General features: G+C 42.1%; 1 protein-coding gene across 5 annotated transcripts in view; it reads left to right on the top strand.

Moving 5' to 3' along the window:
* LDB2 (LIM domain binding 2) overlaps positions 1–24920 on the top strand; it is a 318333-nt gene that overhangs the window by 192379 nt on the left and 101034 nt on the right. For all 5 annotated transcript variants that reach the window (XM_075858397.1, XM_075858403.1, XM_075858390.1 and 2 more), the window contains exon 3: positions 22269–22441. In XM_075858397.1, coding sequence (XP_075714512.1) covers positions 22269–22441 — 173 coding nt within the window. The remainder of the gene's footprint in view (positions 1–22268; positions 22442–24920) is intronic.

Raw genomic sequence — 24920 nt, 5'->3', positions numbered from 1 at the left:
CCATTTTTGGCCAAGTTATGACCATTTTTGTAGTTATGCAAATGAGGCTTGCAAAAGTCCAAGTGGGCGTGTTTAAAGTAAAAGTCCAAGTGGGCGTGTATTATGTGCGTACATCGGGGCGTTTTTAATACTTTTACTAGCTGGGCGCTCTGACGAGAAGTATCATCCACTTCTCTTCAGAACGCCCAGCTTCTGGCAGATCACGCTATGACGTCACTCACAGGTCCTGCATCGTGTCAGACGAGCGAGGACACATCGGCACCAGAGGCTTCAGTTGATTCTGCAGCAGCATCAGCGTTAGCAGATAAGTCGATGTAGCTACTTACCTGCAAACGCTGATGCTGCTGCAGAATCAACTGTAGCCTCTGGTGCCGATGTGTCCTCGCTCGTCCGACACGATGCAGGACCTGTGAGTGACGACACAGCGTGATCTCTGGAGAACACGGCTGTGTCTGCACTGCCAGAAGCTGGGCGTTCTGAAGAGAAGTGGATGATAGTTCTCGTCAGAACGCCCAGCTAGTAAAAGTATTAAAAACGCCCCGATGTACGCACATAATACACGCCCACTTGGATTTTTACTTTTAAACACACCCACTTGGACTTTTGCAAGCCTCATTTGCATAACTACAAAAATGGTCATAACTTGGCCAAAAATGCTCGTTTTTAAAAAATAAAAACGTTACTGTAATCTACATTGCAGCGCCTATCTGCTGCAATAGCAGATAGGGGTTGCAAAATCTGGTGACAGAGCCTCTTTAAGGTTGGATTCACAAACAGCGTTTTGCTGCGCTTTTGTGCATTTTTGGTGGTATTTTTAATGGCTTTATTTGTTGCATTTTTTATGTATTTTTTTTTAGTGCAGCCAGATGTTACATTAAAGTCTATAGTAAAATATCAAATGTACTACACAAAACTGCATTTTGGTTTGTGGCTTTTCTGAAGAAATTTCGTGATCAGTGTTGTGTTTTTCAAAACGCAGCATGCTCTGGGTATGGCAGTTTTTTTCCAGGCGATTTTCCCATAGGCGTCTCTATAAAACTTCAAAAATGCCAGGAAAAAAAAGCATGTACAAATTAACACCAACCAAAAAATGCGCCTAAAAATGCCTTAAAAATTGCATGTTTCATTTTATTAACGCTAGCGTTTTTAGAAGCGTTTTTGATGTCTGAAAATTTCTGTGTGTGAAGGAGGCCTGAGCCTGGACTACCCCTTTATTTTTTACCTCCTTTACTTTTTATTAAAAATTATTTTTACTTTTTGAGATACAGCTGCTTTGTGTCCTGTATACAGAGCAGTTGTATCTAGCGCTGAAACCTGAATTTGACGGGTTCAGTGTCAGTGGGTCCTGCGTGTCCCTGACCTGACGGATTCAGGTCTCAGCGCTAGATACAGCAGCTCTGTATACAAGACACAAGGCAGCTGTATCTCAACAAGTAAAAATAATTTTTTAATAAAAAGTAATTAGAAAGTTGCACCAATCACACTGATAGATGGATTTCAATCAATGCTCCAAAGTGTTGTTAAATCAGAAGAAATACACAGAAAAGATTTATGTAAACAAGATATTCTCTTCGTATCCATTCTGTGGACTTTCATTGTTTGTCCGAAGCCATACTAGCCACCTTATTCCCTTATAAATGATAATCAATGTCCCCCCCAGCCCCCGACGGTTGCTCTTGCCCAGAGGATATTACCATAATTAATATCCTGGGTCTCATGACAGAACACATTGATAACGTCTCAATTACACAATCTCTGTGGCCGTGCGTCTCCAGCTATTTGACAGGGAACTGAAATGATCTGTTCCTATCATTAATCATCTTTAGCTCACATTTACACAGTGCAGATTGTGTATTGGTGGCTTATCGTGGAAACCTGTGAAGTCTTAATCAATACTTTTTTTTAGAGCAAGAAAGGGGGTTCAGGGAAATTGCAATCTGTATTTTCCTATCACAGTAAGCAAATGGCCAAAAGCAAATATTTTTATAGACGTGTACTTTAACCCCTTCATACCGAAGGTATTTTAAACCTTAAGGCTGGGTTCCCATGGGACGGATATGCTCACATGGGATGTAACGTCATCCCAGGAGGCCGGCCTCTGACGTCATCTAGGCCAGCCTCTCAGGATGACGTATCATTCCATGTGACCACCGCTGCAGCCTATGATTGGCTGCTCAGTCACATGGGATGCAATGTCATCCCAGGAGGCCGGACTGTAGGAAGTAGGAGAGCATTCTGGGTAAGTATGATTTATTTTTTTATTTTCCGTAGTTGCGATTTTTGTGCCGTAATCACAGCGAATACTCCGCAAAAGCGAGACACTTTGCATTCTGTTGCAGATTTTGCATCCCCATTGAATTCAATAGGGAAAACCCAGAACAGAAAATCAAGAAAAACGCAGCATAACTTTACATTCCGCCCCGCAGGTCAATTCATTAACATTTACGCTGCAGTTTTTTTCCGCAGCGTGGTCATGAGATTTTCTGAATCTTATCCACTTTGCTGCTACTGTAAATGCTGTGGAATTCCGCAGCATTTACACTACGTGGGAACCCGGCTTAATGACCAAGAAATTTTTTCCATCGTCGTATTCAAAGAGCTAAAAAATATATATTTTTCCGTCGACATTCTGTGTAAGGATTTGTTTTTTGCAGGACAAGGTGTATTTTTTATTAGTGCCATTTAGCAAACATATTGTATTTTTATTTTGTGGGTTTTCAGATCCCATATTTTTTATGTGACATTATATCTGGGGACGCGGAACATATGCAGAACTGAAATACTTATCGATGTCTTAGGGCTTATTCCGACAAACGGGATATACGTCCGTGCAACGCGCGTGATTTTCACGTGCGTCGCACGGACCTATATTAGTCTATGGGGCCGTGCAGACAGTTGCGTGATTTTTCTGCAGCGTGAGTCCGCTGCGAAAAAGTCACGACATGTCCGTTCTTTGGGCGTATTTCGCGCATCACGCACCCATTGAAGTCAATGGGTGCGTGAAAATCACCCATGCCACACGGAAGCACTTCCGTGGGACAAGCGTGATTCGCGCAACAGCTGTGAAAAGGATGAATGAAAACAGAAAAGCACCACGTGCTTTTCTGTTTACAAACATCCAAACGGAGTGTCATAATGATGGCGGCTGCGCGAGAAGCACGCAGCCGCGCATCATACGGGGCTGACACACGGAGCTGTTAAGTGCCTTTTGCGCGCGCAAAACGCCGCGTTTTTTGCGCGCGCAAACACACACGCTCGAGTGAATCCGGCCTTAGACAAATGATCCATGGAATATACTGTATAACTGGTAACAAAATAGCTTGGATAAAAATCACATGTCATATAATACGGAAGTCAAATACTAACAGGGTTTTACTGAAAAAAAAACACTTATGACCTATCCTTAGGCTGGGTTACCACGGGACGGATACGCTGCGTAAAAATCACACAGCATGTCCGACCTGGAACCCGCAGGACATTCCGTCTGAAAAAAAATTTCGGACGGAAATTCCTCTGCCGTGGAAAGCCGTTCATACTTACCCCTCCCTCCTCTGAAGTCCGCTCCGGCCTCCCTGGTTGACGTTTTAGGCCATGTGACGCTGCAGCCTGTGATTGGCTGCAGCGGTCACATGGGACGCAACGCCATCCCAGGAGGCCGGACTGCTTAAAGAAGGAGGGCGTTCTGGGTAAGTATGTTGATTTTTTTTCTTCCGGCGTTGTGATTTTTGCACCGTTAGGCCGGATTCACACGAGCGTGTGCGTTTTGCGCGCGCAAAAAATGCTGGCGTTTTCATACAAAAATCCTTTTCACAGCTGTTGCCCGAATCACACTAGTCCCACGGGAGTGCTTCCGTGTGGCATGCGTGATTTTCAAACACCCATTGACTTCAATGGGTGCGTGATGCGGGAAATACGCCCAAAGAAGGGACATGCCGTGACTTTTTCACAGCGGACTCACGCTGCGTGAAAATCACGCAACTGTCTGCACTGCCCCATAGACTAATATAGGTCCGTGCGACGCTCGTGAAAATCCCGCGCGTTGCACAGACATATATCCCGTTCGTCTGAATAAGCCCTAAACGCTGTGATTATGCTGAAAGAACTGCAACACTTGGCTTTCTGTTGCGGGTTTTGCATCCCCATTGAATTCAATGTGGAAAACCCGCAGCGGAAAATGAACAAAAACGCAGCATAAATTGACATCCTGCAGAATTCAATTCCGCACCGCTGGTCAAGTTATTAACGTTTACGCTGCGGTTTTTCTGCAGCTTGGGCATGAGATTTTCTAAATCTCATCCACTTTGATGCTACTGTAAAGGCTGCAGAATTTCCACACAGAATTCTGTGGCGGAAATTCCGCAGCATTTACGCTACATAGGAACCCGGCCTTAGAATGTGTGATGTATAGGTGTCTGACCCCCAGGACCTCCACCTGTCAGCAAACATAGGAATTCTTCACAGTTAGGCCTGATTTACACGAGCGTGTGCGTTTTGTGCACGCAAAAAACGCAGCGTTTTGCGTGCGCAAAAGGCACATAACAGCTCCGTGTGTCATCAGCGTATGATGCGATTGAGATTTTCTCGCAGCCGCCATCATTATGACACTCCGTTTGGATGTTTGTAAACAGAAAAGCACGTTTGTAAACAGCGTGTTTGACAGCTGTTGCGCGAATCACGCAGTTCGCATGGAAGTGCTTCCGTGCGGCATGCGTGGTTTTCACGCACCCATTGACTTCAATGGGTGCGTGATGTGCGAACAGCTCACAAAGATAGGACATGTCGTGAGTTTTTTTCAGTGGACTCACGCTGAGCAAAACTCACGGACTGTCTGCATGCCCCCATAGACTAATATAGGTGTGTACGACACGCGTGAAAAGCACGCGCGTCGCACGCATGTATATCACGCTCGTGTGAACGAGGCCTTAGGTGAATGGGCTGGGTTGCCTACCATACACATAGAATAGCCACATGTACTGCAGTTGTGTGCCGGGTATTCCCTCCTGCTGATCAGTGGGGGTCCTGCAGTCAGACCCCTATGGATCATATATTGAAAGGCAATCAATATTATTTCCTCAAAAAAAAACTTTAAATTCTCAGGTAAACTTATTTGGTTGATTCAAAAATGTTAGATTTGAAAACTATATATTTTTTAAACATCACTGGCCTTTTCAGCATGTAATCTGGTTTTCTGGGTGGAACGCAGAATTTACCTAACATTGCCCATACACATGATATACGTAGAAGAATTAACAAATGTCCTTTGTGTATTTATTGGGCTGAATATGTTAATTAGTAAACAGATCCTTGGGTTTATTAGGACGGAACAATATAAGATCCTGTTCCATTTGTAACGGACGTTGATTGCCAGTATTTAAGCTCAATCGACAAGGTTAGTAGAAAAAACAGCTCTGCAAGACTTCTCCACAAAGTGACCTAAGGGACAGAGCAAAAAAGTAACATTAAAAGGTTGTGCTGGTACAAGAGTCCCAGAAAGACCAATTATATAAGTGAATATTTCTTTCAATAGGAGGCGGCAAAAAAAAATACAGCTGCATGGCAGACGTAGCCACGTTCCGAGGGAGAGATAAATTATAGTCCGCGCTTCAGATTTTGTTGTTGCAGTTTAGAATAAAAAATTGGCTAGAAAAAAACCAGCCCAAAACATGTTACATGATGCGCACAACCAGGGGCGGAAATATGGCTAGTGCAGCCTGTTCATTTGCACAAGGATCAAGAGTGGTATAGGGGGCCACAAGGGCCACAGGAGGCTTTAAATCCTTACCCCTGATCACACTCTCCACAAGTCTTACAATGGCACCGCTTCATCCCAATCAGCCAATCACAGAGTCTGTATGACCTGATTAGCTGCTCTGTGATTGGCTGATTGCGGATAATAGTGTCTGTGAGTCTGAACAGTCTACAGCCAAATCCTGGGATATTATCACTTAACAATTCACTGCTCTAGACCACCAGGGATGTTTTCATTATCCCCCTTATCTGCCCTTGACCACCAGGGATGTGATTATTAATGCCTACACTACCCTAGATCACCACTAGTTGGAAAAAATGACCATGTCTACATGTTAATAGGTAAACTGCTTTATGGATTCCAATATATAAATAGAACCAAACTGTACAATGCCAATATGTAAAAAAAAATGCCATACAGTGCCCTTATGAGAAATATCATACAGTGCCCAGAAAAACACTACAGATGATGGAACTTGTACATATAAGCTATAGAAGAGAAATCTGCAGCGAAGAGCAGCCCTTGCTCTTGAAATGTAAGTTCTGGGTATGTTGGCAGGAGGGGCCCATATGTTGTTATTGGGCCGTCTTTGTCTATGTCGTTCCTGTGTTCAAGAAATTTGTAAAAGATCTGGGATCCATGTCGGGACATGTAAATAAATTGGATGTGTGGTTCATATTAGGGTATGTTCACACGGCAGCGTCCGTTACGTCTGAAATTACGGTGCTGTTTAATGGAGAAAACAGCTCCGTAATTTCAGCCGTAATGGCATGTGCAGGCGTCTTTCGCTGCGTCCTTTACGGACATAATTGGAGCTGTTTTTCCATGGAGTCCATGGAAAACGGCTCCATTTACGTCTGAAGAAGTGACAGGCACTTCTTTGACGCGGGCGTCTTTTTTACGCGCCGCCTTTTGACAGCGGGGCGTAAAAAAAATGACCGTCGGAACAGAACATCGTAAGACCCATTCAAATGAATGGGCAGATGTTTGCCGACGCTATTGAGCTGCATTTTCGGACGTAATTCGGGGCTAAAACGCCTGAATTACGTCTGTAAATAGTGTGTGTGAACCCAGCCTTACTCTTTTTGAGGACAATATGCTATTGTTTAGGACAGGGGTGATTAAATCATGGGCCACATTTCCGGGGCCCCGATCATCTGGAAGCTACCACCAACTCATCTCCATAAAAGTGCATAGCACATTGTCGTGGTGATGATATTACTGCTTATAATCTTAATGATTTTATGTACAGTCCAGTTCATTTTGTTATTCTCTATCTCCCTCATTTAAAAGGTTGTATGTATTTTTTTCCATAAACAGCACTGCTCCTGTCCATAGGCTCTGTATGTTATTAGGCTGTGTTCACACTGAGTTTTTTGCAGGAGGAAAATTCCTCCTGCAAAAACTGCTCCAGTAGGTTTTTGCACAGTGGTTTGACAAAAACTCGTCAAAACACTCGTCGAGGTTTTTTTTTCCTCTTTCTGACTGATTGAAATGGGGTTTTGGAGGCGGAAACCGCCTCAAGATGGGTCATGATGCTTCTTTTTACCGCGACGCGTTTTTTTTACCCGCGGTAAAAAAACTCGTCCAACTCCCATTGAAATCAATGGGAGGCATTTTCAGGCGGTTTTTGAGGAGTTTTTTGGCGCGGCCTTACAGTCCAGCCTCACTCTAAATTTGGCTAAATGGCAATACCAGGCCCAGCCCTTAGACATAAGGGCATGACCACACGTGGCGGATTTCCTCCGCAACTGTCCGCATCAATGCCGCACAGAATCTGCGTTGCAGATTCTGCTGCGGATCTGCACAAAATGTGCAGTAAATTGATGCGGACTAGCTGCTGCGGACTGCGGTAAAAGTACTTCCCTTCTCCCTGCAGCCGTCACTTAGACTGAAACGTCATCCTGGGAGGCCGGACTGGAGACAGAAGCAGGGAGTTCTCGGTAAGTATGAACTTCTTTTTTTTTTACAGATACATGTATATTGGGATCGGTACTCACTGTCCCGGGTGCAGAAACAGTTACTGCCGATCGCTTAACTCTTTCAGCACCCTGGACAGTGACTATTTACAGACGTCTCCTAGCAACGCTCCCGTCATTACGGGAGCCCCATTGACTTCCTCAGTCTGGCTGTAGACCTAGAAATACATAGGTCCAGCCAGAATGAAGAAATGTCAAGTTAAAAAAGCAAGACGCATCCGCAGCACACATAACATGTGCATGACAGCTGCGGACTTCATTGCGGAAATTAGAATCTCCATTGAAGTCAATGGAGAAATTCCGCCATGAGTCCGCCACTGCTCCGCAACAGACAGAGCATGCTGCGGACACCAAATTCCGCTCTGCAGCCTATGCTCCGCAGCGGAATTTTACACCTCGTCTAAACGAACACTGCTAAATTAAAGTGTAAGTCAATGGACAAACGGCTCCGCTGCGGATTAACGCTGCGGAGTGTCCGCAGCGGAATTTAAGTGAAATTCCGCCACGTGTGAACCCAGCCTAAGTGGCGCTGTTTCTAGAAAAAAAGTAGATCTTTTATCTATCTATTCAAGATAACCCCTATAAAATAAATGTGCAAACAATAAGATAGGGTCTACATAGTGTTTTTCCCAGGATCCCGGACAGACTTTAATATTTGCCTAGCTTGAGGCAAACAGGAATAGAATAAAGCTGGCATATTGCTAAATGTCTAATGCCACCTATTAGAGACTAGTACAGGAAAGACAAAGACGATGCAATACAAGTACACACAAACCACCTGTATGATCCCTCAGGGGATAGAGGACGTCAGTTTTTTAAAAGCACCCCCGTCACTACAACGTTTTCGATGGTGTTGGGAAAAGTAAGGCATAGATTCCTATTACTTTTACATCCAGAAACATAAAGAACCCAGCATAGTTCAGTAGCTGTATTCATCAATAGATATATACTTTATCAGAAAGCAGAAAACACAGGGAAATATTCCGGAAAAAACATTGTGTCCAGTGGTAATCATTAGTTAACCCCTTACTGTATTGCAGTATATTATTGCCTCTGGCATGGCCTAACAGGCATTTACTAAAGGCAGACCAGGGGCCTTTGTTAGGCCCCCAGGCTGCCATAGAAACCATCGGCACCCCGCAATTGCATTGTGGGTGTGCCGGTGGGGTGAGAGAGGCTATCAGCCACCTCTGAAAGCACTCAGACGTGGCGGTCGCTATTGACCGCCACATCTGAGTAGTCAAATATGATCGGAGACCACTGCTAGTGGTTGTCCTGAAGCCCGAGGCTGTTAGCAACACTGGGCTTCAGGAGCACCCCACACCATGCTGGAAAACTTCTTCTGAAGTGCCACCGTGAAAATGCAGCGCTTCAGAAGAACTACCCTGAACACTATATGGCGGTCGTTAAGGGGTTAAAAGCTATGTGCACCTTTGAAATCGTTTTTTTTAAATAAAAAAAAATGTCTATCAGTGTGTTTAGTGCGACTTTCTAAATACTTTTTCTTAAAAATTATTTTTACTTTTTGAGATACAGCTGCTTTGTATCTTGTTTACAGAGTAGCTGTATCTTGCGCTGAAACCTGTATCCATCATATCAGCGGGACTGATGGGTTTAGTGTCAGCGGGTCCATGCAGAACCGAGCTGCTATCGATCACATCTAAATTCATAATTTAGATGTGATCGATTACAGGTGGATCCTGTCACTAAAACCATCAGGTCTGTGGCTGGGATGGATTCAGGTCTCAGCGAATGATACAGCTGCTCTGTATACAGGCTATAAAGCAGCTGTATCTCAAAAAGTAGAAATAATTTTTAATAAAAAGTAGTTTCACAAAACTAATTTTTATTAAAAACAATTTCAAAGGTGTACATAGCCTTTAACCCTGTGAGCGCGCTCCATACTTCTCCCCCTGCACTATGACATGCACTTACAAGAAGGTGAGTTAAGGGCTTAAGGAGTCTTTCATTAAATTAAAAAGGATTCTCTCATGAAGACACCCCCTTTTCCCCTTTTAAAATTGAAGCACGCCCAGCGATTAGCTGATCATCATGGATCGGGTTTCAGAAACCCACGACAATAGGCTGTTATTGCTGGGGACAGCTGATACTGGCCACTGCAGGGGAAATACAGTATTACATGCCTTGATCATGTAATACATGGATGGGCTGGATCCACTAGAGCAGAGCTCCTCATTGTCCTTATGAGACATTGAGTAGGTTTATCCGCAATCCTATGAAAACGTGAGACTATAAACTTGATATTACTATGAGTTTTACCAAATAGCAAACTCCGCTGAATCTAAAGTTCTTCTTCATTTGTACGTAATCATTTGTATTTCTTTTAATAAAAAACAAAGCAACAAAAACACAATAAATAAAATGATTGTATCAATTAGTCGGAGACCAATTTCCATCTTATCAGATAAAATTTCATCGGTTTGATAGCCAAAAACACTCTGAATATTCCTGTTAATGAAGAAAATGCCCCTGGTACCATATTCTGGTTACAAAAAAATAAGAGACACAAAGATTTGTCCACAAACATTCAGATATACTGATGTAGCAGATCCAGGTTTGGCAATGCAGCCGAGATGAGTTTTTCACATAAAGTGCCCTGGCATCAATATATCAAATCTATAGATTTCCATAAGGCTGGGTTCACACGTGGCGGAATTTCACTTAAATTCCGCTGCGGACACTCCGCAGCGTTAATCCGCAGCGGAGCCGTTTGTCCATTGACTTACACTTTAATTTAGCAGTGTTCGTTTAGACGAGGCATAAAATTCCGCTGCGGAGCATAGGCTGTGGAGCGGAATTTGGTGTCCGCAGCATGCTCTGTCTGTTGCGGAGCAGTGGCGGACTCATGGCGGAATTTCTCCATTGACTTCAATGGAGATTCTAAATTCCGCAATGAAGTCCGCAGCTGTCATGCACATGTTATGAGTGCTGCGGATCCGTCTTGCTTTTTTAACTTGACATTTCTTCATTCTGGCTGGACCTATGTATTTCTAGGTCTACAGCCAGACTGAGGAAGTCAATGGGGCTCCCGTAATGACGGGAGCGTTGCTAGGAGACGTCAGTAAATAGTCACTGTCCAGGGTGCTGAAAGAGTTAAGCGATCGGCAGTAACTGTTTCTGCACCCGGGACAGTGACTACCGATCCCAATATACATGTATCTGTAAAAAAAAATGAAGTTCATACTTACCGAGAACTCCCTGCTTCTGTCTCCAGTCCGGCCTCCCAGGATGACGTTTCAGTCTAAGTGACGGCTGCAGCCAATCACAGGCTAATAACAGGCTGCAGCGGTCACATGGACTGCCGCGTCATCCAGGGAGATCGGGCTGGATGCCGAAGGAGGGACGCGTCACCAAGACAACGGGCGGTAAGTATGAATTTCTTTGACTTTCACAAGGGAAAGTGCTGTCCCTTCTCTCTATCCTGCACTGATAGGGAGAAGGGAAGTACTTTTACCGCAGTCCGCAGCAGCTAGTCCGCATCAATTTACTGCACATTTTGTGCAGATCCGCAGCAGAATCTGCAACGCAGATTCTGTGCGGCATTGATGCGGACAGTTGCGGAGGAAATCCGCCACGTGTGGTCATGCCCTAAGACTTCATGTAAATCTCCAGTTATCTTCTGCACAAAAGAAACAATTCAATGACAAATTCATCTCTGCTACATCTGTGCAGTGATATTTGCTACAATCAGAATTATTGTTCTTTGCGAAAGTTTTTTCAATCTATTACCGTTAGAAAATCATTATTTTTGGCCAGTCACCGTTCATGTCAAACACAAAAATATATCTAAATGTAACCAAGACATTGATTTTCAAATACAACCACAGTCTGTGCTAAAGCTGCTATAGGACAATGGGATTATTACAGCATGAGCGGCTACAGTTTGATGATCACGCAGGTAAGTGTCTAAATCAATGGTGGATTTTATTACGCCAAAATAAATACAATTCTCGTGTTGTAGTTCCCGCTCTCCAGTTCACTGGTGCTGTAAAACATTAGCACACATAAAAAAGAAATTAATAGCCTGGTGGGTTAATGCAAATATAAATGCAAATGAAGAGAGCACGGAAATTCCACTCACATCCCTTTACTCTTTCCTATCTTGATGTTGTTGTACTCAACATTATTTTCTGTCCATTCTGAATTTGATAGATAATAGACGTATATTAAAGACAATAGATGGCAGATTGATTGATACCAGACTTGATCATTTCTTTCTTTTACGACATTTTGCCGCAATTTTGCAAAAACCATGGCAAAAAAAAAACCAAAACAACAGAATAAAACAACATGTGAACAAGTTCTAAGGGCACATTCAGACGTGGCGTAATTGCTATTGAATTCCACTGCGGACAGTCCACAGTGGAAATCCAAAGCAGCCGTTTTTTAAATTACTTTCTATACATTTTCAGGTAAAATAGGTAAGACGGTGCGGAAAATAGTGCGGAATTTAGGCTGCGGTTCAGAATCTTCGCTCCGCAGCATGCACATTATGTTGTGGAAAAGCAGCAGAATTTCACTGCGGATTTCAGCCTTTGCAATGCAAAGGCTGAAATCTGCGGAAAGTCCGCTGTGATATCCGCAACTGAATTACTTAAAATGTTTCTGCAAATTCACAACAAATCTGCAGCAATATTTGCAGCGGAAAATTTTGTACTGATCCTAAGTTTCACCATTGTATTTTACTTCAGAGCTGCATTCACAATTCTGCTAGTTGTCATTGGAAGCTTGGCTGGGCTCCTTTAATACAGTGAGAGAGTTAATTTTTTTCCACATCAGATTACTGTACAATGTCTGGTGTAAAGACACTTGTGCCAGAATTCAAATCCCCAAAGAAAGCTCTATATAGACTTTGAATCAGCAAGGAATGCTGGGAAAGTTCAGCTCTGAAGCTTACCCAGTTTTGAATGGACTTTAGACTGTAACTCAGGCTCAATACAAGAAAAGTAATGCAATGTATTTTCAAAGTTACTTAACTTTGTATAGACTCATTTTATATGTGAACTGTAAAAAGGTAGGCAGACGCAATTTAACCCTTTGAAGAAATTCATACTCTGATCATGTGCATACTATGAGCAGGTACAGATATTTGTGTGTGTTTGTCACCTGGACTGGCATTCACCGATTTACAATATTGTATGCAGATTTTAATTGACGTGACATATGTTGGGTATTACAGATATGTAGTAGGTATGTGGTATGTAGCTGCAGTACTGAAAAACACCTTTGATTAAAAGTTGCCGTAAAGTGTATGAAACTGAGTAAAGTCGCCAGAAATAGGTAGAACCATTGGCATTGTACGTTCTTTAATCTAGTAAATTAATGTACATGACTTCTAGATTCATTTAAATTGTCCGTAAATTCAAACAAAATTATTCTTCTCTGAAATCCTGACTTACTTTGGCACTTTCAATCGCGGGGATTAACTGAGCACGATTTTATTCACTAGAACCCATCAAATTCTTCCGTTATTGCGAGATCTGCTCTCTGGCATAAAACTTTATTGATATATTAACATGCAAATTAAACTACGGTACACTGAGGTTTTTACTCAGCCCTGTTTTTCATTTAAAAATTGTATATCCCAGATTTTACTACCTGTGATCTCGGTTTTACTGCTAAGTAGTGGCAGTGCATTAAGACACTGAAAAGATAAGATATTTCAATGTTCCCAGTCAGCAGAGTCAGAACCTCCATAAGACAAGAAGAGGAGAGATCATCATCTTAAAGGGGTTATGTGGTTCAGACAATTCCTTGTTAAATAGGGCAAGCTGAGATGATAAAGGGGGTTCCTTGCTCTTCACCCCTCTCTATTAGCAAGGCCCAGGAGCAGCATGAAGCGTGGCGCTCAGCTCCAGCAGGAGAACCAGAAGCGTCAATTGTTTTCAATGGACAATTTCAGTCCTACAGAGCAAAGATTTTGATTTGATTTGGCTTTCCACGAGCGGCATGTAATACGGTGGTTCTACAGCGGTGTCCTGGGTGGTAACAGCTGACTGTGGAACGAAGAAGCAATGAACCAGGAGAAAAATAAACATTTCATGATAATCTTAACTCATGGTGGAAAAGACATAGGGAGAAGGAATTTATTAAGACTGGCGTTTCAAAGAAATGTGTCACATCTTTTGGCAGAAAGATGGCGACCATGCGTCATCCATTTCTCCCCCCTCACCCATAAAAAAAAATACATACTCACCTCAGCGCTCCTCTTCTCCCCCTCCAGCCCCCTCATCCTTCCAGCGCAGCTCGTACAAGTTCCTGACGCCGGGCTGCGACACAGCAGTATAACGTCACCACGTCTGCCTCGCATACAACGTATGAGCGGCGCTGGAATGATGAAGGTAGCCGGAGGGGAGAAGAGGAGCGGTGAGTATAACTTTTTTTAATTTCATTTTTATTATATTTTAACTATCCGATGGAGGGGGGGCAAGAAGGTAGCCTTGTCGGGGAGGGGCAAGGTAGGGGCCTAGCAAGAGCCTCTACCTTGCTAAGCTCCGTAGAGTGAAATCTACGGCAGCTAGGAGCTGGCGTAGATTTAGACGACAATTTACACCACTTTTCTAGTGTCAATTATAATAAATCTGTTGGGCCGCGGTTACCACGCCCCATTCACTGAGACCATGCCCCCTTCCCCCAAAAGTGGCAAAGGTGGCGGAAAGAAGCCAAAACTTTTTGGCCCTTTTGCAACTTTTCTACGCCAGAAAACTATGTTCCCTTGGATGGAAGCTGTTGGTGCAATCACAGATTAAAGCGTGCCTCTAGTGAAAAATATACATTTCATGTACAGAACGCTTGTGGATTCTTTCCCTTCTAAGTTCAGTAGTTTGTACTGCAGATATCTCCTTCTTACTATTTCACTAACAGGAAGTTGTTATTATTGTCTGCCATGTTACAGATACAGTGAGGCTGCTACCTTGTCCTGGGCCTGCTAAATCCCATTACAATAGCCACTCCTCCCTATAACAATAGCCACTCTTCTCTATTACAATAGCCACTCCTCCCTATTACAATAGCCACTTCCCCTTATTACAATAGCCACTCCTCCATATTACAATAGCCACTCCTCCCTATTATAATAGCCACTCCTCTCTATAACAATAGCCACTCCTCCCTATTACAATAGCCTCTCCTCCCTATTAAAATAGCCACTCCTCCCTATAACAATAGCCACTCCTCCCTATAGCAATAGACACTCCTCTCTATTACAATAGCCACTCCTCCCTATTACAATTGCCACTCCTCCCAATTACAATAGCCACTCCCCCTATAACAATAGGCACCCCTCCCTATTACAATAGCCACTCTTCCCTATTACAATAGCCACTCCTCTTCCATGTTAGTTCACTCCTGCACACTGCCTGTATCACAGCTGATGCTGCTGTAATCCCAGGACTTTGTTTGCAAGTTTACACTACAGACAAACAAATACCGTAACTTCTAATTTCCTGTTTGGGAACAAGTTCTTTTAGCTATATCTCTTTCTCTCACGTTTATCTTCTCCTGCAGCTGACATCAGCAGGGAGGAAGTAAATGGCTGCAGAAATTTAAGTCTCCTCCTATTTCCCATATTGAAATGACTGAAAGTGAATAAATCTAATCAATCACAATTTTTTTCAATTCTAGATTAATACTTGAATTTACACACTGAGGTGTATGTCCTAAATGTGTTGTTTTTTTTGGATCACTGGAAGTATGCTTTAAGGTATAACTGAGCTATAGGTCTGACCATCAATTTAGTGACTAAGGCAGAGTTGGCAAATATGTAATTTGCCTCTAAGTCCAGAGGATGAAATATAAATATATACACATTGATATACATATACAATACACATATTATGCATAGCAAAGTCCATAGTACCAGGAACTACATACTTTATATTGGATTACACGTGATCCAGTGTAGATCCTGACCTGATCCCTATAGCCCAGTGTTCTTGCTATTTGTTTATTTCATAGAAAGAATATGTTTCCTTAATTCATAGGCAAATTTAGGGTGGTGCCTGGAAAAACAACTCTGAGCAGTTTAGGAGAAAACATTAGGTTAGATGAAAATGTTTTTAAAAAGTTTTATCACGAATAGTGGAGCTGATTTATTATTGACTTCTATGACAGATGTCTACAGCCCTATGCAGTAAGCTCCCCCTAGTGGCAGCTGCAGGCAGCCATAATTGTATAATTTAGCTAAAAGTGGGAGATTTGGAGCTCTGTATCAGAAAAACAAAGCTTTGACCCCTAAAAATAATTGTGGACCTATTTAGATTAAATCAAATTTGGCCAATCTTTATGTCCGTCATACGGAGAGAGGCTCGACCCCACTGCTTGGACAAGATTAGCCAGCTTTTGAATGATGCCATAGGCCAATGGCACAGCATCCTACTGGACTACTCAGTTGCCTGTCAGACAACAGGAGGCTCGACCTCTCTGTTTGAACTTGATTGGCTGATTCCTTATCCGTTGTACTCTTCCGGTCTCTATATCATCTCAGAAAATTTGTGGCGCGCTGTCATTAGCCCCAGTACCCCTGAGGACGCTACTTGTGTAGCGAAACATGTCGGGGGGGGCTCTGAATTACTTTTAAAATAACGTGCTTTGCTGCTGGTTTTCACAATTGTACTGTCGATCAGGCTTGGCGTTCTGCGGCCGCCGGCCATCTTTAGCACTGTGTACCACATACTATATAGGCATTGTCCGACGGTACTAATCTTCCAGCAGCATGCATGTTTAATTTTTAAGCATACATGTGCTTCGTCTGTTTGCTTTAATAGCCTAATAAAGTTGATATTCATTATTTAGGGATAGTTGGGAAATAGGGTTCTTTGCCGGTTGGCAATTTTGTATATATGATGTTCTAGTGCTCGCCAACTATCAGGGTCTTTATTCTTCTTTGTACAGCTAAGACTCTGCTCACATCACGTTTGAGACATCCGATGTATGCCACTGGATAGGCATACAGTGGCATATGTTGCCCATAGACTACCATAATAAGAAAAGAAACATACAGTATATCGCATGTTTTTGCGGGATGCCTCTGTATAAAAAAGCCCAGTAGACTATACAGTTAAAAAAATAAAAAAAAACTATACTGACGTATACCTGCCTAGCGGGTGCCAATAGGACACTCTTTTAGCATTTATTAGGTAAATGGGACCCTAGGGATACGATCGGTGTATGCACCGGGAGCTTTCTTGGCACATATGCTAAACGTAGTGCGAAAATGCTGTATGAACAGAGCCAAGATATAGCTGAACAGAACATGATGCTTAAATGGGTTTTCCCATCAGAGACCTTTATGACATATCCACCTCTGGGACCTGCACCTATCTCTAGACTGGGGCCCCTAAACCTCATTCTGCTGCTCTGTGTTGTGGCTGAATCGTGTGATTCCCGACCATGAATTACGGAAACAGCGTAGCTCGCTGAGCTATGCTGTTTCTGTACGTCCCATAGAACTGAATGGTAGTTACAGAAACAGCGTAGCGCGCATGCCATGCTGCTACTATAACTGCCATTCACTACTATTGGAGTAACGGAAACAGCTTAGCTCAGCGAGTTACGCTGTTTCCGTAATTCATGGTTGGGAATCACACGATTCAGCCACAACAGAGAGGTAGAATGGGCTTTAGGGGGCCCCGTCCTATAGATAGGTGCTGGTCCCAGAGACATATCCTATGGATACGTTATAGATGTCTCTATGGGAAAACCCCTTTAAGCGACAGAAGTGTAAAGAGAATATTCTATGTAAATACAGGTATATTTACCCTTGAAAATTGAAATTGACTTCTTAGAGCTCATTCAGACGAGCCTGTTCCGTGTCTGTGTGCTGTCTGTTGAAATAACTGACAGCACATGGACCCATGCAAGTCAATAGCGCTATTTAGACATGCATGATTTTTTTACGCAGTGAGCGTTCGTTGCGTCAAACTCACTGCATGTCCTATTTTGGTCCGTTTTTGCGGACCTTGCCTGGCCCCACCCACAACATGGGGCCACTTTTAGATTTTTTTAAGCTCCCAATCCTCCCCTGCTTGTCGCCCATTGAAGTCTATGGGTGAGTGAAAAACATGGACAGCACACGGACGACATCCGCGTGCTGTCCGTGTTTCACGCATCAGTTGCTAAAGAAATGCAAAGAAATAAAAAAAAAATAAAAAAAGGAAGTGCTCGCAGTGGAGAATCACGGACGTGAAAAACGGATGCCACACGCAAAGAACACTGATGCGGAACGGAAAGCACACTGATGGCACACGGACATAAAATGCATGAAATACGGTCCGTTTTTTGTGCACGGAAATCGGACACGCTTGTGTGAATGAAGCCTTACACCGCACTTCAGACAAGTTTTATCTTACTAACAATTTACATTATTTATTCTGGACAATGATTATTTCCCATTATTTATATTTTATCATTATTATTTTAAATGTAAAGTTTCTGACTACACATCTGTTTTAGTCTAACACATGTATGTTCTTAGTATATCCAGGGCGACTCAGTGGTCAGCCGTGTTACCTTGCGGCACTGGCGTTCTGGATTTTAATCAGACAAAGGACAAAAACTAGATGGAGTTTGTATGTTCTTGTCATGTTTGCGTGGGTTTCCTCTGAGTTCTCTGGTTTACGCCCGTACACCAAAATCATACAGACAGGTCATTTACATTGTGAGACCCACTGAGGACAGTGAGTGATGACAACAATTGTAAAGCGCCGCGGAATAGGTTGGCGCTATGTAAGCAACAAAAATAAATATATCCATCAAGTATAAAGTTAAATCCTATCTGCCTAAAATAAAAAGTTGGTAAATGCTCACTACTAAAGACAATGCTCTGTACAGTGGGCTATTTGCTCATCTCGCATTTAGATCATTTTCACCAATGTAAAGCTTTGTTTTAGAACCACTTACAAAATCCCCGTCAGTAAAGATTAACCCCTTAATACCGAAGGTATTTTAAACCTTAATGACCGAGCAATTTTGTAAGCTTTTCCATCTTTGCATTCAAAGAGCTATAACTTTTTTATTTTTGTGTTGACATAGCTGCATAAGGGCTTTTTTTTTGCGGAACAAGTTGTATTTTATTATAGCACCATTTTGCGGTAGATATAATTTATTGATTAGCTTTTTAATAACTTTTTTAGTGGGATACTGGAAAAAAAACAGAAATTTCGCCATTTTTTTGCATCTTAATTTTACACTGTTTACTGTGTGGTATTAATAGCATAATAACTTTATTCAGCGGGTCGTTCCGATTGCGGTGATACCAAATTGATATGGATTTTTTTTATTTTTTCCTACTTTTACACACTAAAAACAGTTTTTTTTAATTATTTGCTTTTGTGTCGCCATATTTTAAGAGCCATAACTTTTGTTTATTCTTTGACCGATGCAGCTGTATGAAGGCTTTTTTTTTGCGGGATGACTTGTAGTTTTTATTAGTACCATTTTGGAGTAGATACGATGGTTTGATCACTTTTTATCAAATTCTTTTGAAGGCAGGATGAACAGAAAACAGCCATTCTGGCGTTTTTTATTATATTTTTTTACGGCGTTCACCGTGCGGGTTAAATAATGTAATCGTTTTATAGTTGGTTTCGTTACGGACACGGTGATACCAAATATGAGTAACTTTTTTTCATAAAGTATTTTGTAAGGGGAAAAAGTGGGGGTTTTATTTATTTTTTTGTTACTTGGGATATAAATTAATTTATTTCAAACTTTATTTAACTTTTTGTTTACTTTATTTTTAGTCCCACTGGGGGACTTTACTATGCAAACTTTTGATCGCTATTATAATAAACTGCAATACTTCGGTATTGCAGTGTATTATTGCTGGTCAGTGTAAAACTGACAGGCACCTGTTAGGTCATGCCTCTGGCATGGTCTAACAGGCAATTACTAAAGGCAGACCTGGGGGCCTTTGTTAGGCCCCCAGGCTGCCATAGAACCCATCGGCACCGCATGATGCACGCGGGGGTGAAAGAGGGAGCCCGCATCTGAGCGCCGCATCTGAGGGGTTGATATGTTACTAACAGCCCCGGGCTTCAGAAGCACCCCGCACGATGCGAGGAAAGTTCTTCTGAAGTGCCGACGTGAAAAAGCGGCGCTTCAGAAGAACTACCCTGAACGGCCAACGTAAAAACACTATACGTCGGTCGTTAAGGGGTTAACTAAACGTTCAACAAACTTCTGACATGTTATAGTGACATGTCAGAAGTTTTGATTGGTGGGGGTCCGAGCACTAAGACTCCCACCAATCGCTAAAATGAAGTGGCAGAAGCGCTTGTGTGAGCGCTCAGCCGCTTAGTTTCTGTTAGTTTTTTTCCAGAAATCGATGAAGCGGTGTATGGGCTCAATAGAAAGTCTATGGTCCCGTACACTGCTATATCGGTTTTCCGGAAAAAGCCAAACAGAAACTCTGCGGCTCAGCACTCACACGAGCGCATCTGACACTTTGTTTTAGTGATTGGTTGGGGTCTCAGTGTTCGGACCCCACCAATCAAAATTTTTGACATGTCACTATGACATGTCAGAAGTTTGTTGAACGTTTAGATACCCTTTAAGTAGTTAAAGAATATATTAAGAAATTGGGTTATGTGGTGAACACAGACCCTTATTAAATTAAAGTCTGCCTGGCAATTAGCTGATAAACCTCCGGCGATCCGCTCTTATCTTCAGGTGATACTGCGGTCAGTCATACAGTTCCCCTGGAGCGGCCGCTACAGGTGAAATGTAGTACTACATGCCGGCCATTAAAATTAATAGCTCACTACGTAATACATAGACGGGTACCACTCTTTACTCTGGCTCATAGAGGGGGCTTCCCTGCTGATGACATATAGAAATGAGTTGTGGCAAAAAAACAGGCTATTTGAAATTTTCTGTAGCCGTGGAGATTATTCTAGTAACACTTCCATTCCTAAGGAAAACTTTAATTTCTATTTATGCAATTGCATTCTATATTATTTAAAGTGGTACTAAACCAGAGATTTCCTTTTAAGTTTTGCAACCAATTAGACATCACCATTTTTTGATAATTTGAATTAAAGAAATACAAGTAACTTAATAATTAGCTGTAATGGTTTACTGTAAATCTCCACATAAATTACATTTCAATTAAAAACAATTGTTAAAGCAAAACACTATAGAGTAAGACCATCATAAGCGGAATTAGACCACACTGGTTAAATAAAACTTTGCATTTTTACAGTAGGGCTTTTATTGTCAGTATGTAGCAGAGCTGAGCTTGTCAATGTCCAGAGATGAGTTTGACACTAATCGAGCTATCACAATGTGTAACATAGGACTGCAATTAAACCTGCCGTGTGATGTACCAGAGAGTTAATACGAAAGAAACGGATAAATTACAAATTCTACTTTGCTAGATCTTTATATCCAACGTTCAAATACTAGGCGTATAAATCATCAATGATGATTTTTCTGGTGCGGTTTTTGGCTCTGTTCTTTTGAGCCAAACACAGGAGTAGACCCAATAGAAGGGAGATGCATCAGTCTTCTCTTTAGGGCACATTCAGACTTGCGGAATTGCTGTTGAATTCCGCTGCGGACATTCCACAGTGGAATTCTGCAGCAGCCGTTTTTTACATTTGTTTCTATACATTTTTAGGAAAGTTAGTTCAGACGTTGCAGAAAATAACTGTGTGGAAATCAGGCTGCGGTGCAGAATTTCCCCTCCGCAATGTCTGTTGCAGAGAAGAAGCGGAATTTTACTGCAGATTTCAGCCTTTGCAATGCAAAAACTGAAATCTATGGCAAGTCCGTTGTGATATCCACAACGCCTAAATTACCTGTCAAATATGCAAATGTTGGTGCAGATTCGTTGCGTAATTGCCCCAAATCTGCACCAACATTTGCAGCTGAAAAATTCCGCCACGTCTGAATGTAACCTTATACTTTCCTACCTTTCCGATCCACTGCTAGCTTTGGCAAAAAAGCTAAGCAAAAAAAATCATCGGAAACTGTGTGTGGCCTTATTCTTTAAATTGCCCTTTGCTGACAAATTGTTGAAAATGCTATACTGTCATTTTATTATCCTGGCAAAGCTGGGTGACTACTAATATTGCTACTATTACTGCTCCCATCAGGTTGTCGACGAGCTTTCTGAATAGTCAATCTGCCTATTTGTGCGGCAATACATCCCTGGTTCGCACATTGCTACATGATTATTTTGAACTGCCATCCTGGGAAGACGGGTGACACCTGCGGGAGCTGTAATAGTGGTTAAATAGGGCGTCACCCAACTATCCCATAGATATATGTTCTTTTTTATTATTATGTTTTTGTTTTCTATGACTGGTAGCATTATGTGATTTCAATTAATTTGCAGGTGTAACAATGTTGTACAATAATGATACTAGACGAGTACATGAACTGCCAATATTCAATGTTATCTATTGCAATTTCATCCCGGAGATGTACAATATTCTTCTATTTAGCTTATAGCCAGCAGAGTGGATCTTGGTTTTGAAATCTCATTACTTTTTTTTTTCTGTCTTTTACTTCTTTAGCAATTGGAAGGACTCTTATTCCTCGATACTTTAGCACAGTGTTTGAAGGGGGTGTCACTGATCTCTATTACATTCTCAAGCACTCCAAAGAATCATACCACAACTCATCCATCACCGTGGACTGTGATCAATGTACCATGGTCACTCAGCATGGGAAACCCATGTTCACCAAGGTAATAACAAAGCTGATTTCTTTCCCCATCTTTAAGAGTGATTGATTTTCCTTCCCTCGTAGTAATATAACTTCTCCTCCCTCACCAAATGCACAACTTTCATAGCAACAAACTGGTTAATTTATAAATATTTGCTTTCCATTAAACATACAGCAGGAGTGCGGAGATTACTCACTATGACCTGCATGCGTAGCAACTGTTCTGACAATAAAGTCAGTGTTGCCCATAGAAACCAATCAGATTACAGTTCTCTTTTTTTTCAGGGCAGGGTATGGAAGAAATGGTCGGAGTGGCTTCTATGGGTACCACTGACGGTTTTACTTAGGACAGGCTCAATGAGGGAGATTTATCAAAACCAGTGCAAAGGAAAAGAGAAGTTACCCAAAGCAACCAATCAGATATCAGCTCTTATGTTTTTGGAGACTTTTTTGGAAAACTTAAAGTAGTGACCTGATTGGCTGCTTTAGGCAGCCGCTGCACTGGTTTTCACTTCGCACTAGTTTTATACTAATTTGTCCTATTTATATTTTAAAACCCATGTGATTTGCAGGACTTTTTTGGAAGTGGTGTTTATGAGCCTTGTAGGTCTCATTGGTTTAGTTGCTTGTTAACCACTTTGTTATGTTTTGTGTAAAATATTGGCAAATCCATTTACATATTCTTGGGCTCTCAGAAGTGGACAAATCGTTACAGGAAATTAATCTGGAGAATTGTTGTAGTATTCTGTATACATTTTTTCTTTCATAACCTTTTCCCCACAAACTCTCTCACATTCCCATTGAGCAGGAGAAACAATTATGAGTCATGGTGGTCACGAGCCGTTATTGCAATTTGTCTGGAAAAACTGAGAGAAAGTGTGTTAACCTTTCACTACTGATACAGATGATGGCATGTTATCACTGCCTACACAGTATACAGTAAAATGGGTTTGTAACCCCACAGATGGAGGACGCCAGGGGTTAACATATTAATAAAGGATTTACACTGCACAATAAATGTTGTGCCGATATTGCTAAATGTACGTTCACCTAAATAATGAAAGTATATCACTGCCTTAAAGAACGTTTAAAAATTGATTTTTGTTATAGATATCAACACTAAAATTGGGCTAGAACAGCCAAAATAGAACTAATAAAGGCGTAAGCAGAATGACCAGTAAGGGAATGCTGATGAGGAATGCAGTACTACATATATCACAGCCTGCATGTGTGTAGACAGTCCCTTAAATTTATAATATAAGCCTGGTACTTCCTGCCACTAAGTCTGCGTCCCAACGCGTTTCTGCTCCCTCAGTTTATGGGGTGCGTCATCAGGGGTCACAGTGGTTTGAGGTATTCTGCAGAAGGAGGCCCAATGGATTTTCCGGATGCAAACCGTGAAACCTACGGGCCTTAATGAGCAATTGTCATTCAATTGTTTTCTATAAATTAAGATGAATCCATCAATTACAATACAATAGATCAATAATTTCAGACCACTCTATCCAACATAATCTTTGCAGTATTCATGTGATCTAGTTGCCAGCACCCTCCCCTTGCGACATGAGTCTTTCTCTATATATGTTATTGGCTCCATGAGCTGTTTATTGGTACACACTACATATGCATGAAACAGCGATTGAAGTTACCTCTCCTAATATTTGTTGCTATCCCTCAGATACACCAGATCAATACATATACATCAGTTTATTTACGATAGCTACTTATCATCGTAACAATTGTTACTAAGGTGGTTCACCACATGGAGGTCAGGTTGCTTCTGACCGCATGTGGGTTTTTGCTCTGGCACCTTCAAGTATAATATCTCCTTTGCCAGTATTTGTTCGCTTTGCTTTACAAGTCTCGCCAGGATTCTAGATGGCCGCCTTGTATCCCTGGTTACCTTGGACGCTTTTCCCCTCCCATCCTCGGTCTCGCTGTGTCTCCGCTGGCCCGCCCCTTGTGGGTGACGTGATACGTGACTCACTGGGATTGGTCGGCGTGGCGTCGTGCCCCCGGATGGTGGGAGGGGTTCTGGACTATTTCAGGCCGGCACTCACTCGGCTCGTGTCCGACCAGCTGACTAGTGTCGTGCACGAGCCGGGTGAATGTGAAAGTCTAATGGCACGCAACATGTGCTAACCGGCCGATCTGTGCATTTGTTTATACCTCAAACCACTGTGACCCCTGATGACGCACCCCATAAACTAAGGGAGCAGAAACGCGTTGGGACGCAGACATAGGGACACAGACTTAGTGGCAGGAAGTACCAGGCTTATATTATAAATTTAAGGGACTGTCTACAGACATGCAGGCTGTGATATATGTAGTACTGCATTCCTCATCAGCATTCCCTTACTGGTCCTTCTGCTTACACCTTTATTAGTTCTATTTTGGCTGTTCTAGCCCAATTTTAGTGTTGATATCTATAATAAAAATAAATTTGTAAACGTTCTTTAAGGCAGTGATATACTTGGGTTAACATATTACTGTAGATTTCA

The sequence above is a fragment of the Rhinoderma darwinii genome, chromosome 1 (assembly GCF_050947455.1).
Source record: "Rhinoderma darwinii isolate aRhiDar2 chromosome 1, aRhiDar2.hap1, whole genome shotgun sequence".
Lineage (NCBI taxonomy): Eukaryota > Metazoa > Chordata > Amphibia > Anura > Rhinodermatidae > Rhinoderma > Rhinoderma darwinii.
The sequence above is the reverse complement of the archived record's forward strand: the minus strand, read 5'-3'. Positions and strand labels throughout refer to the sequence as shown.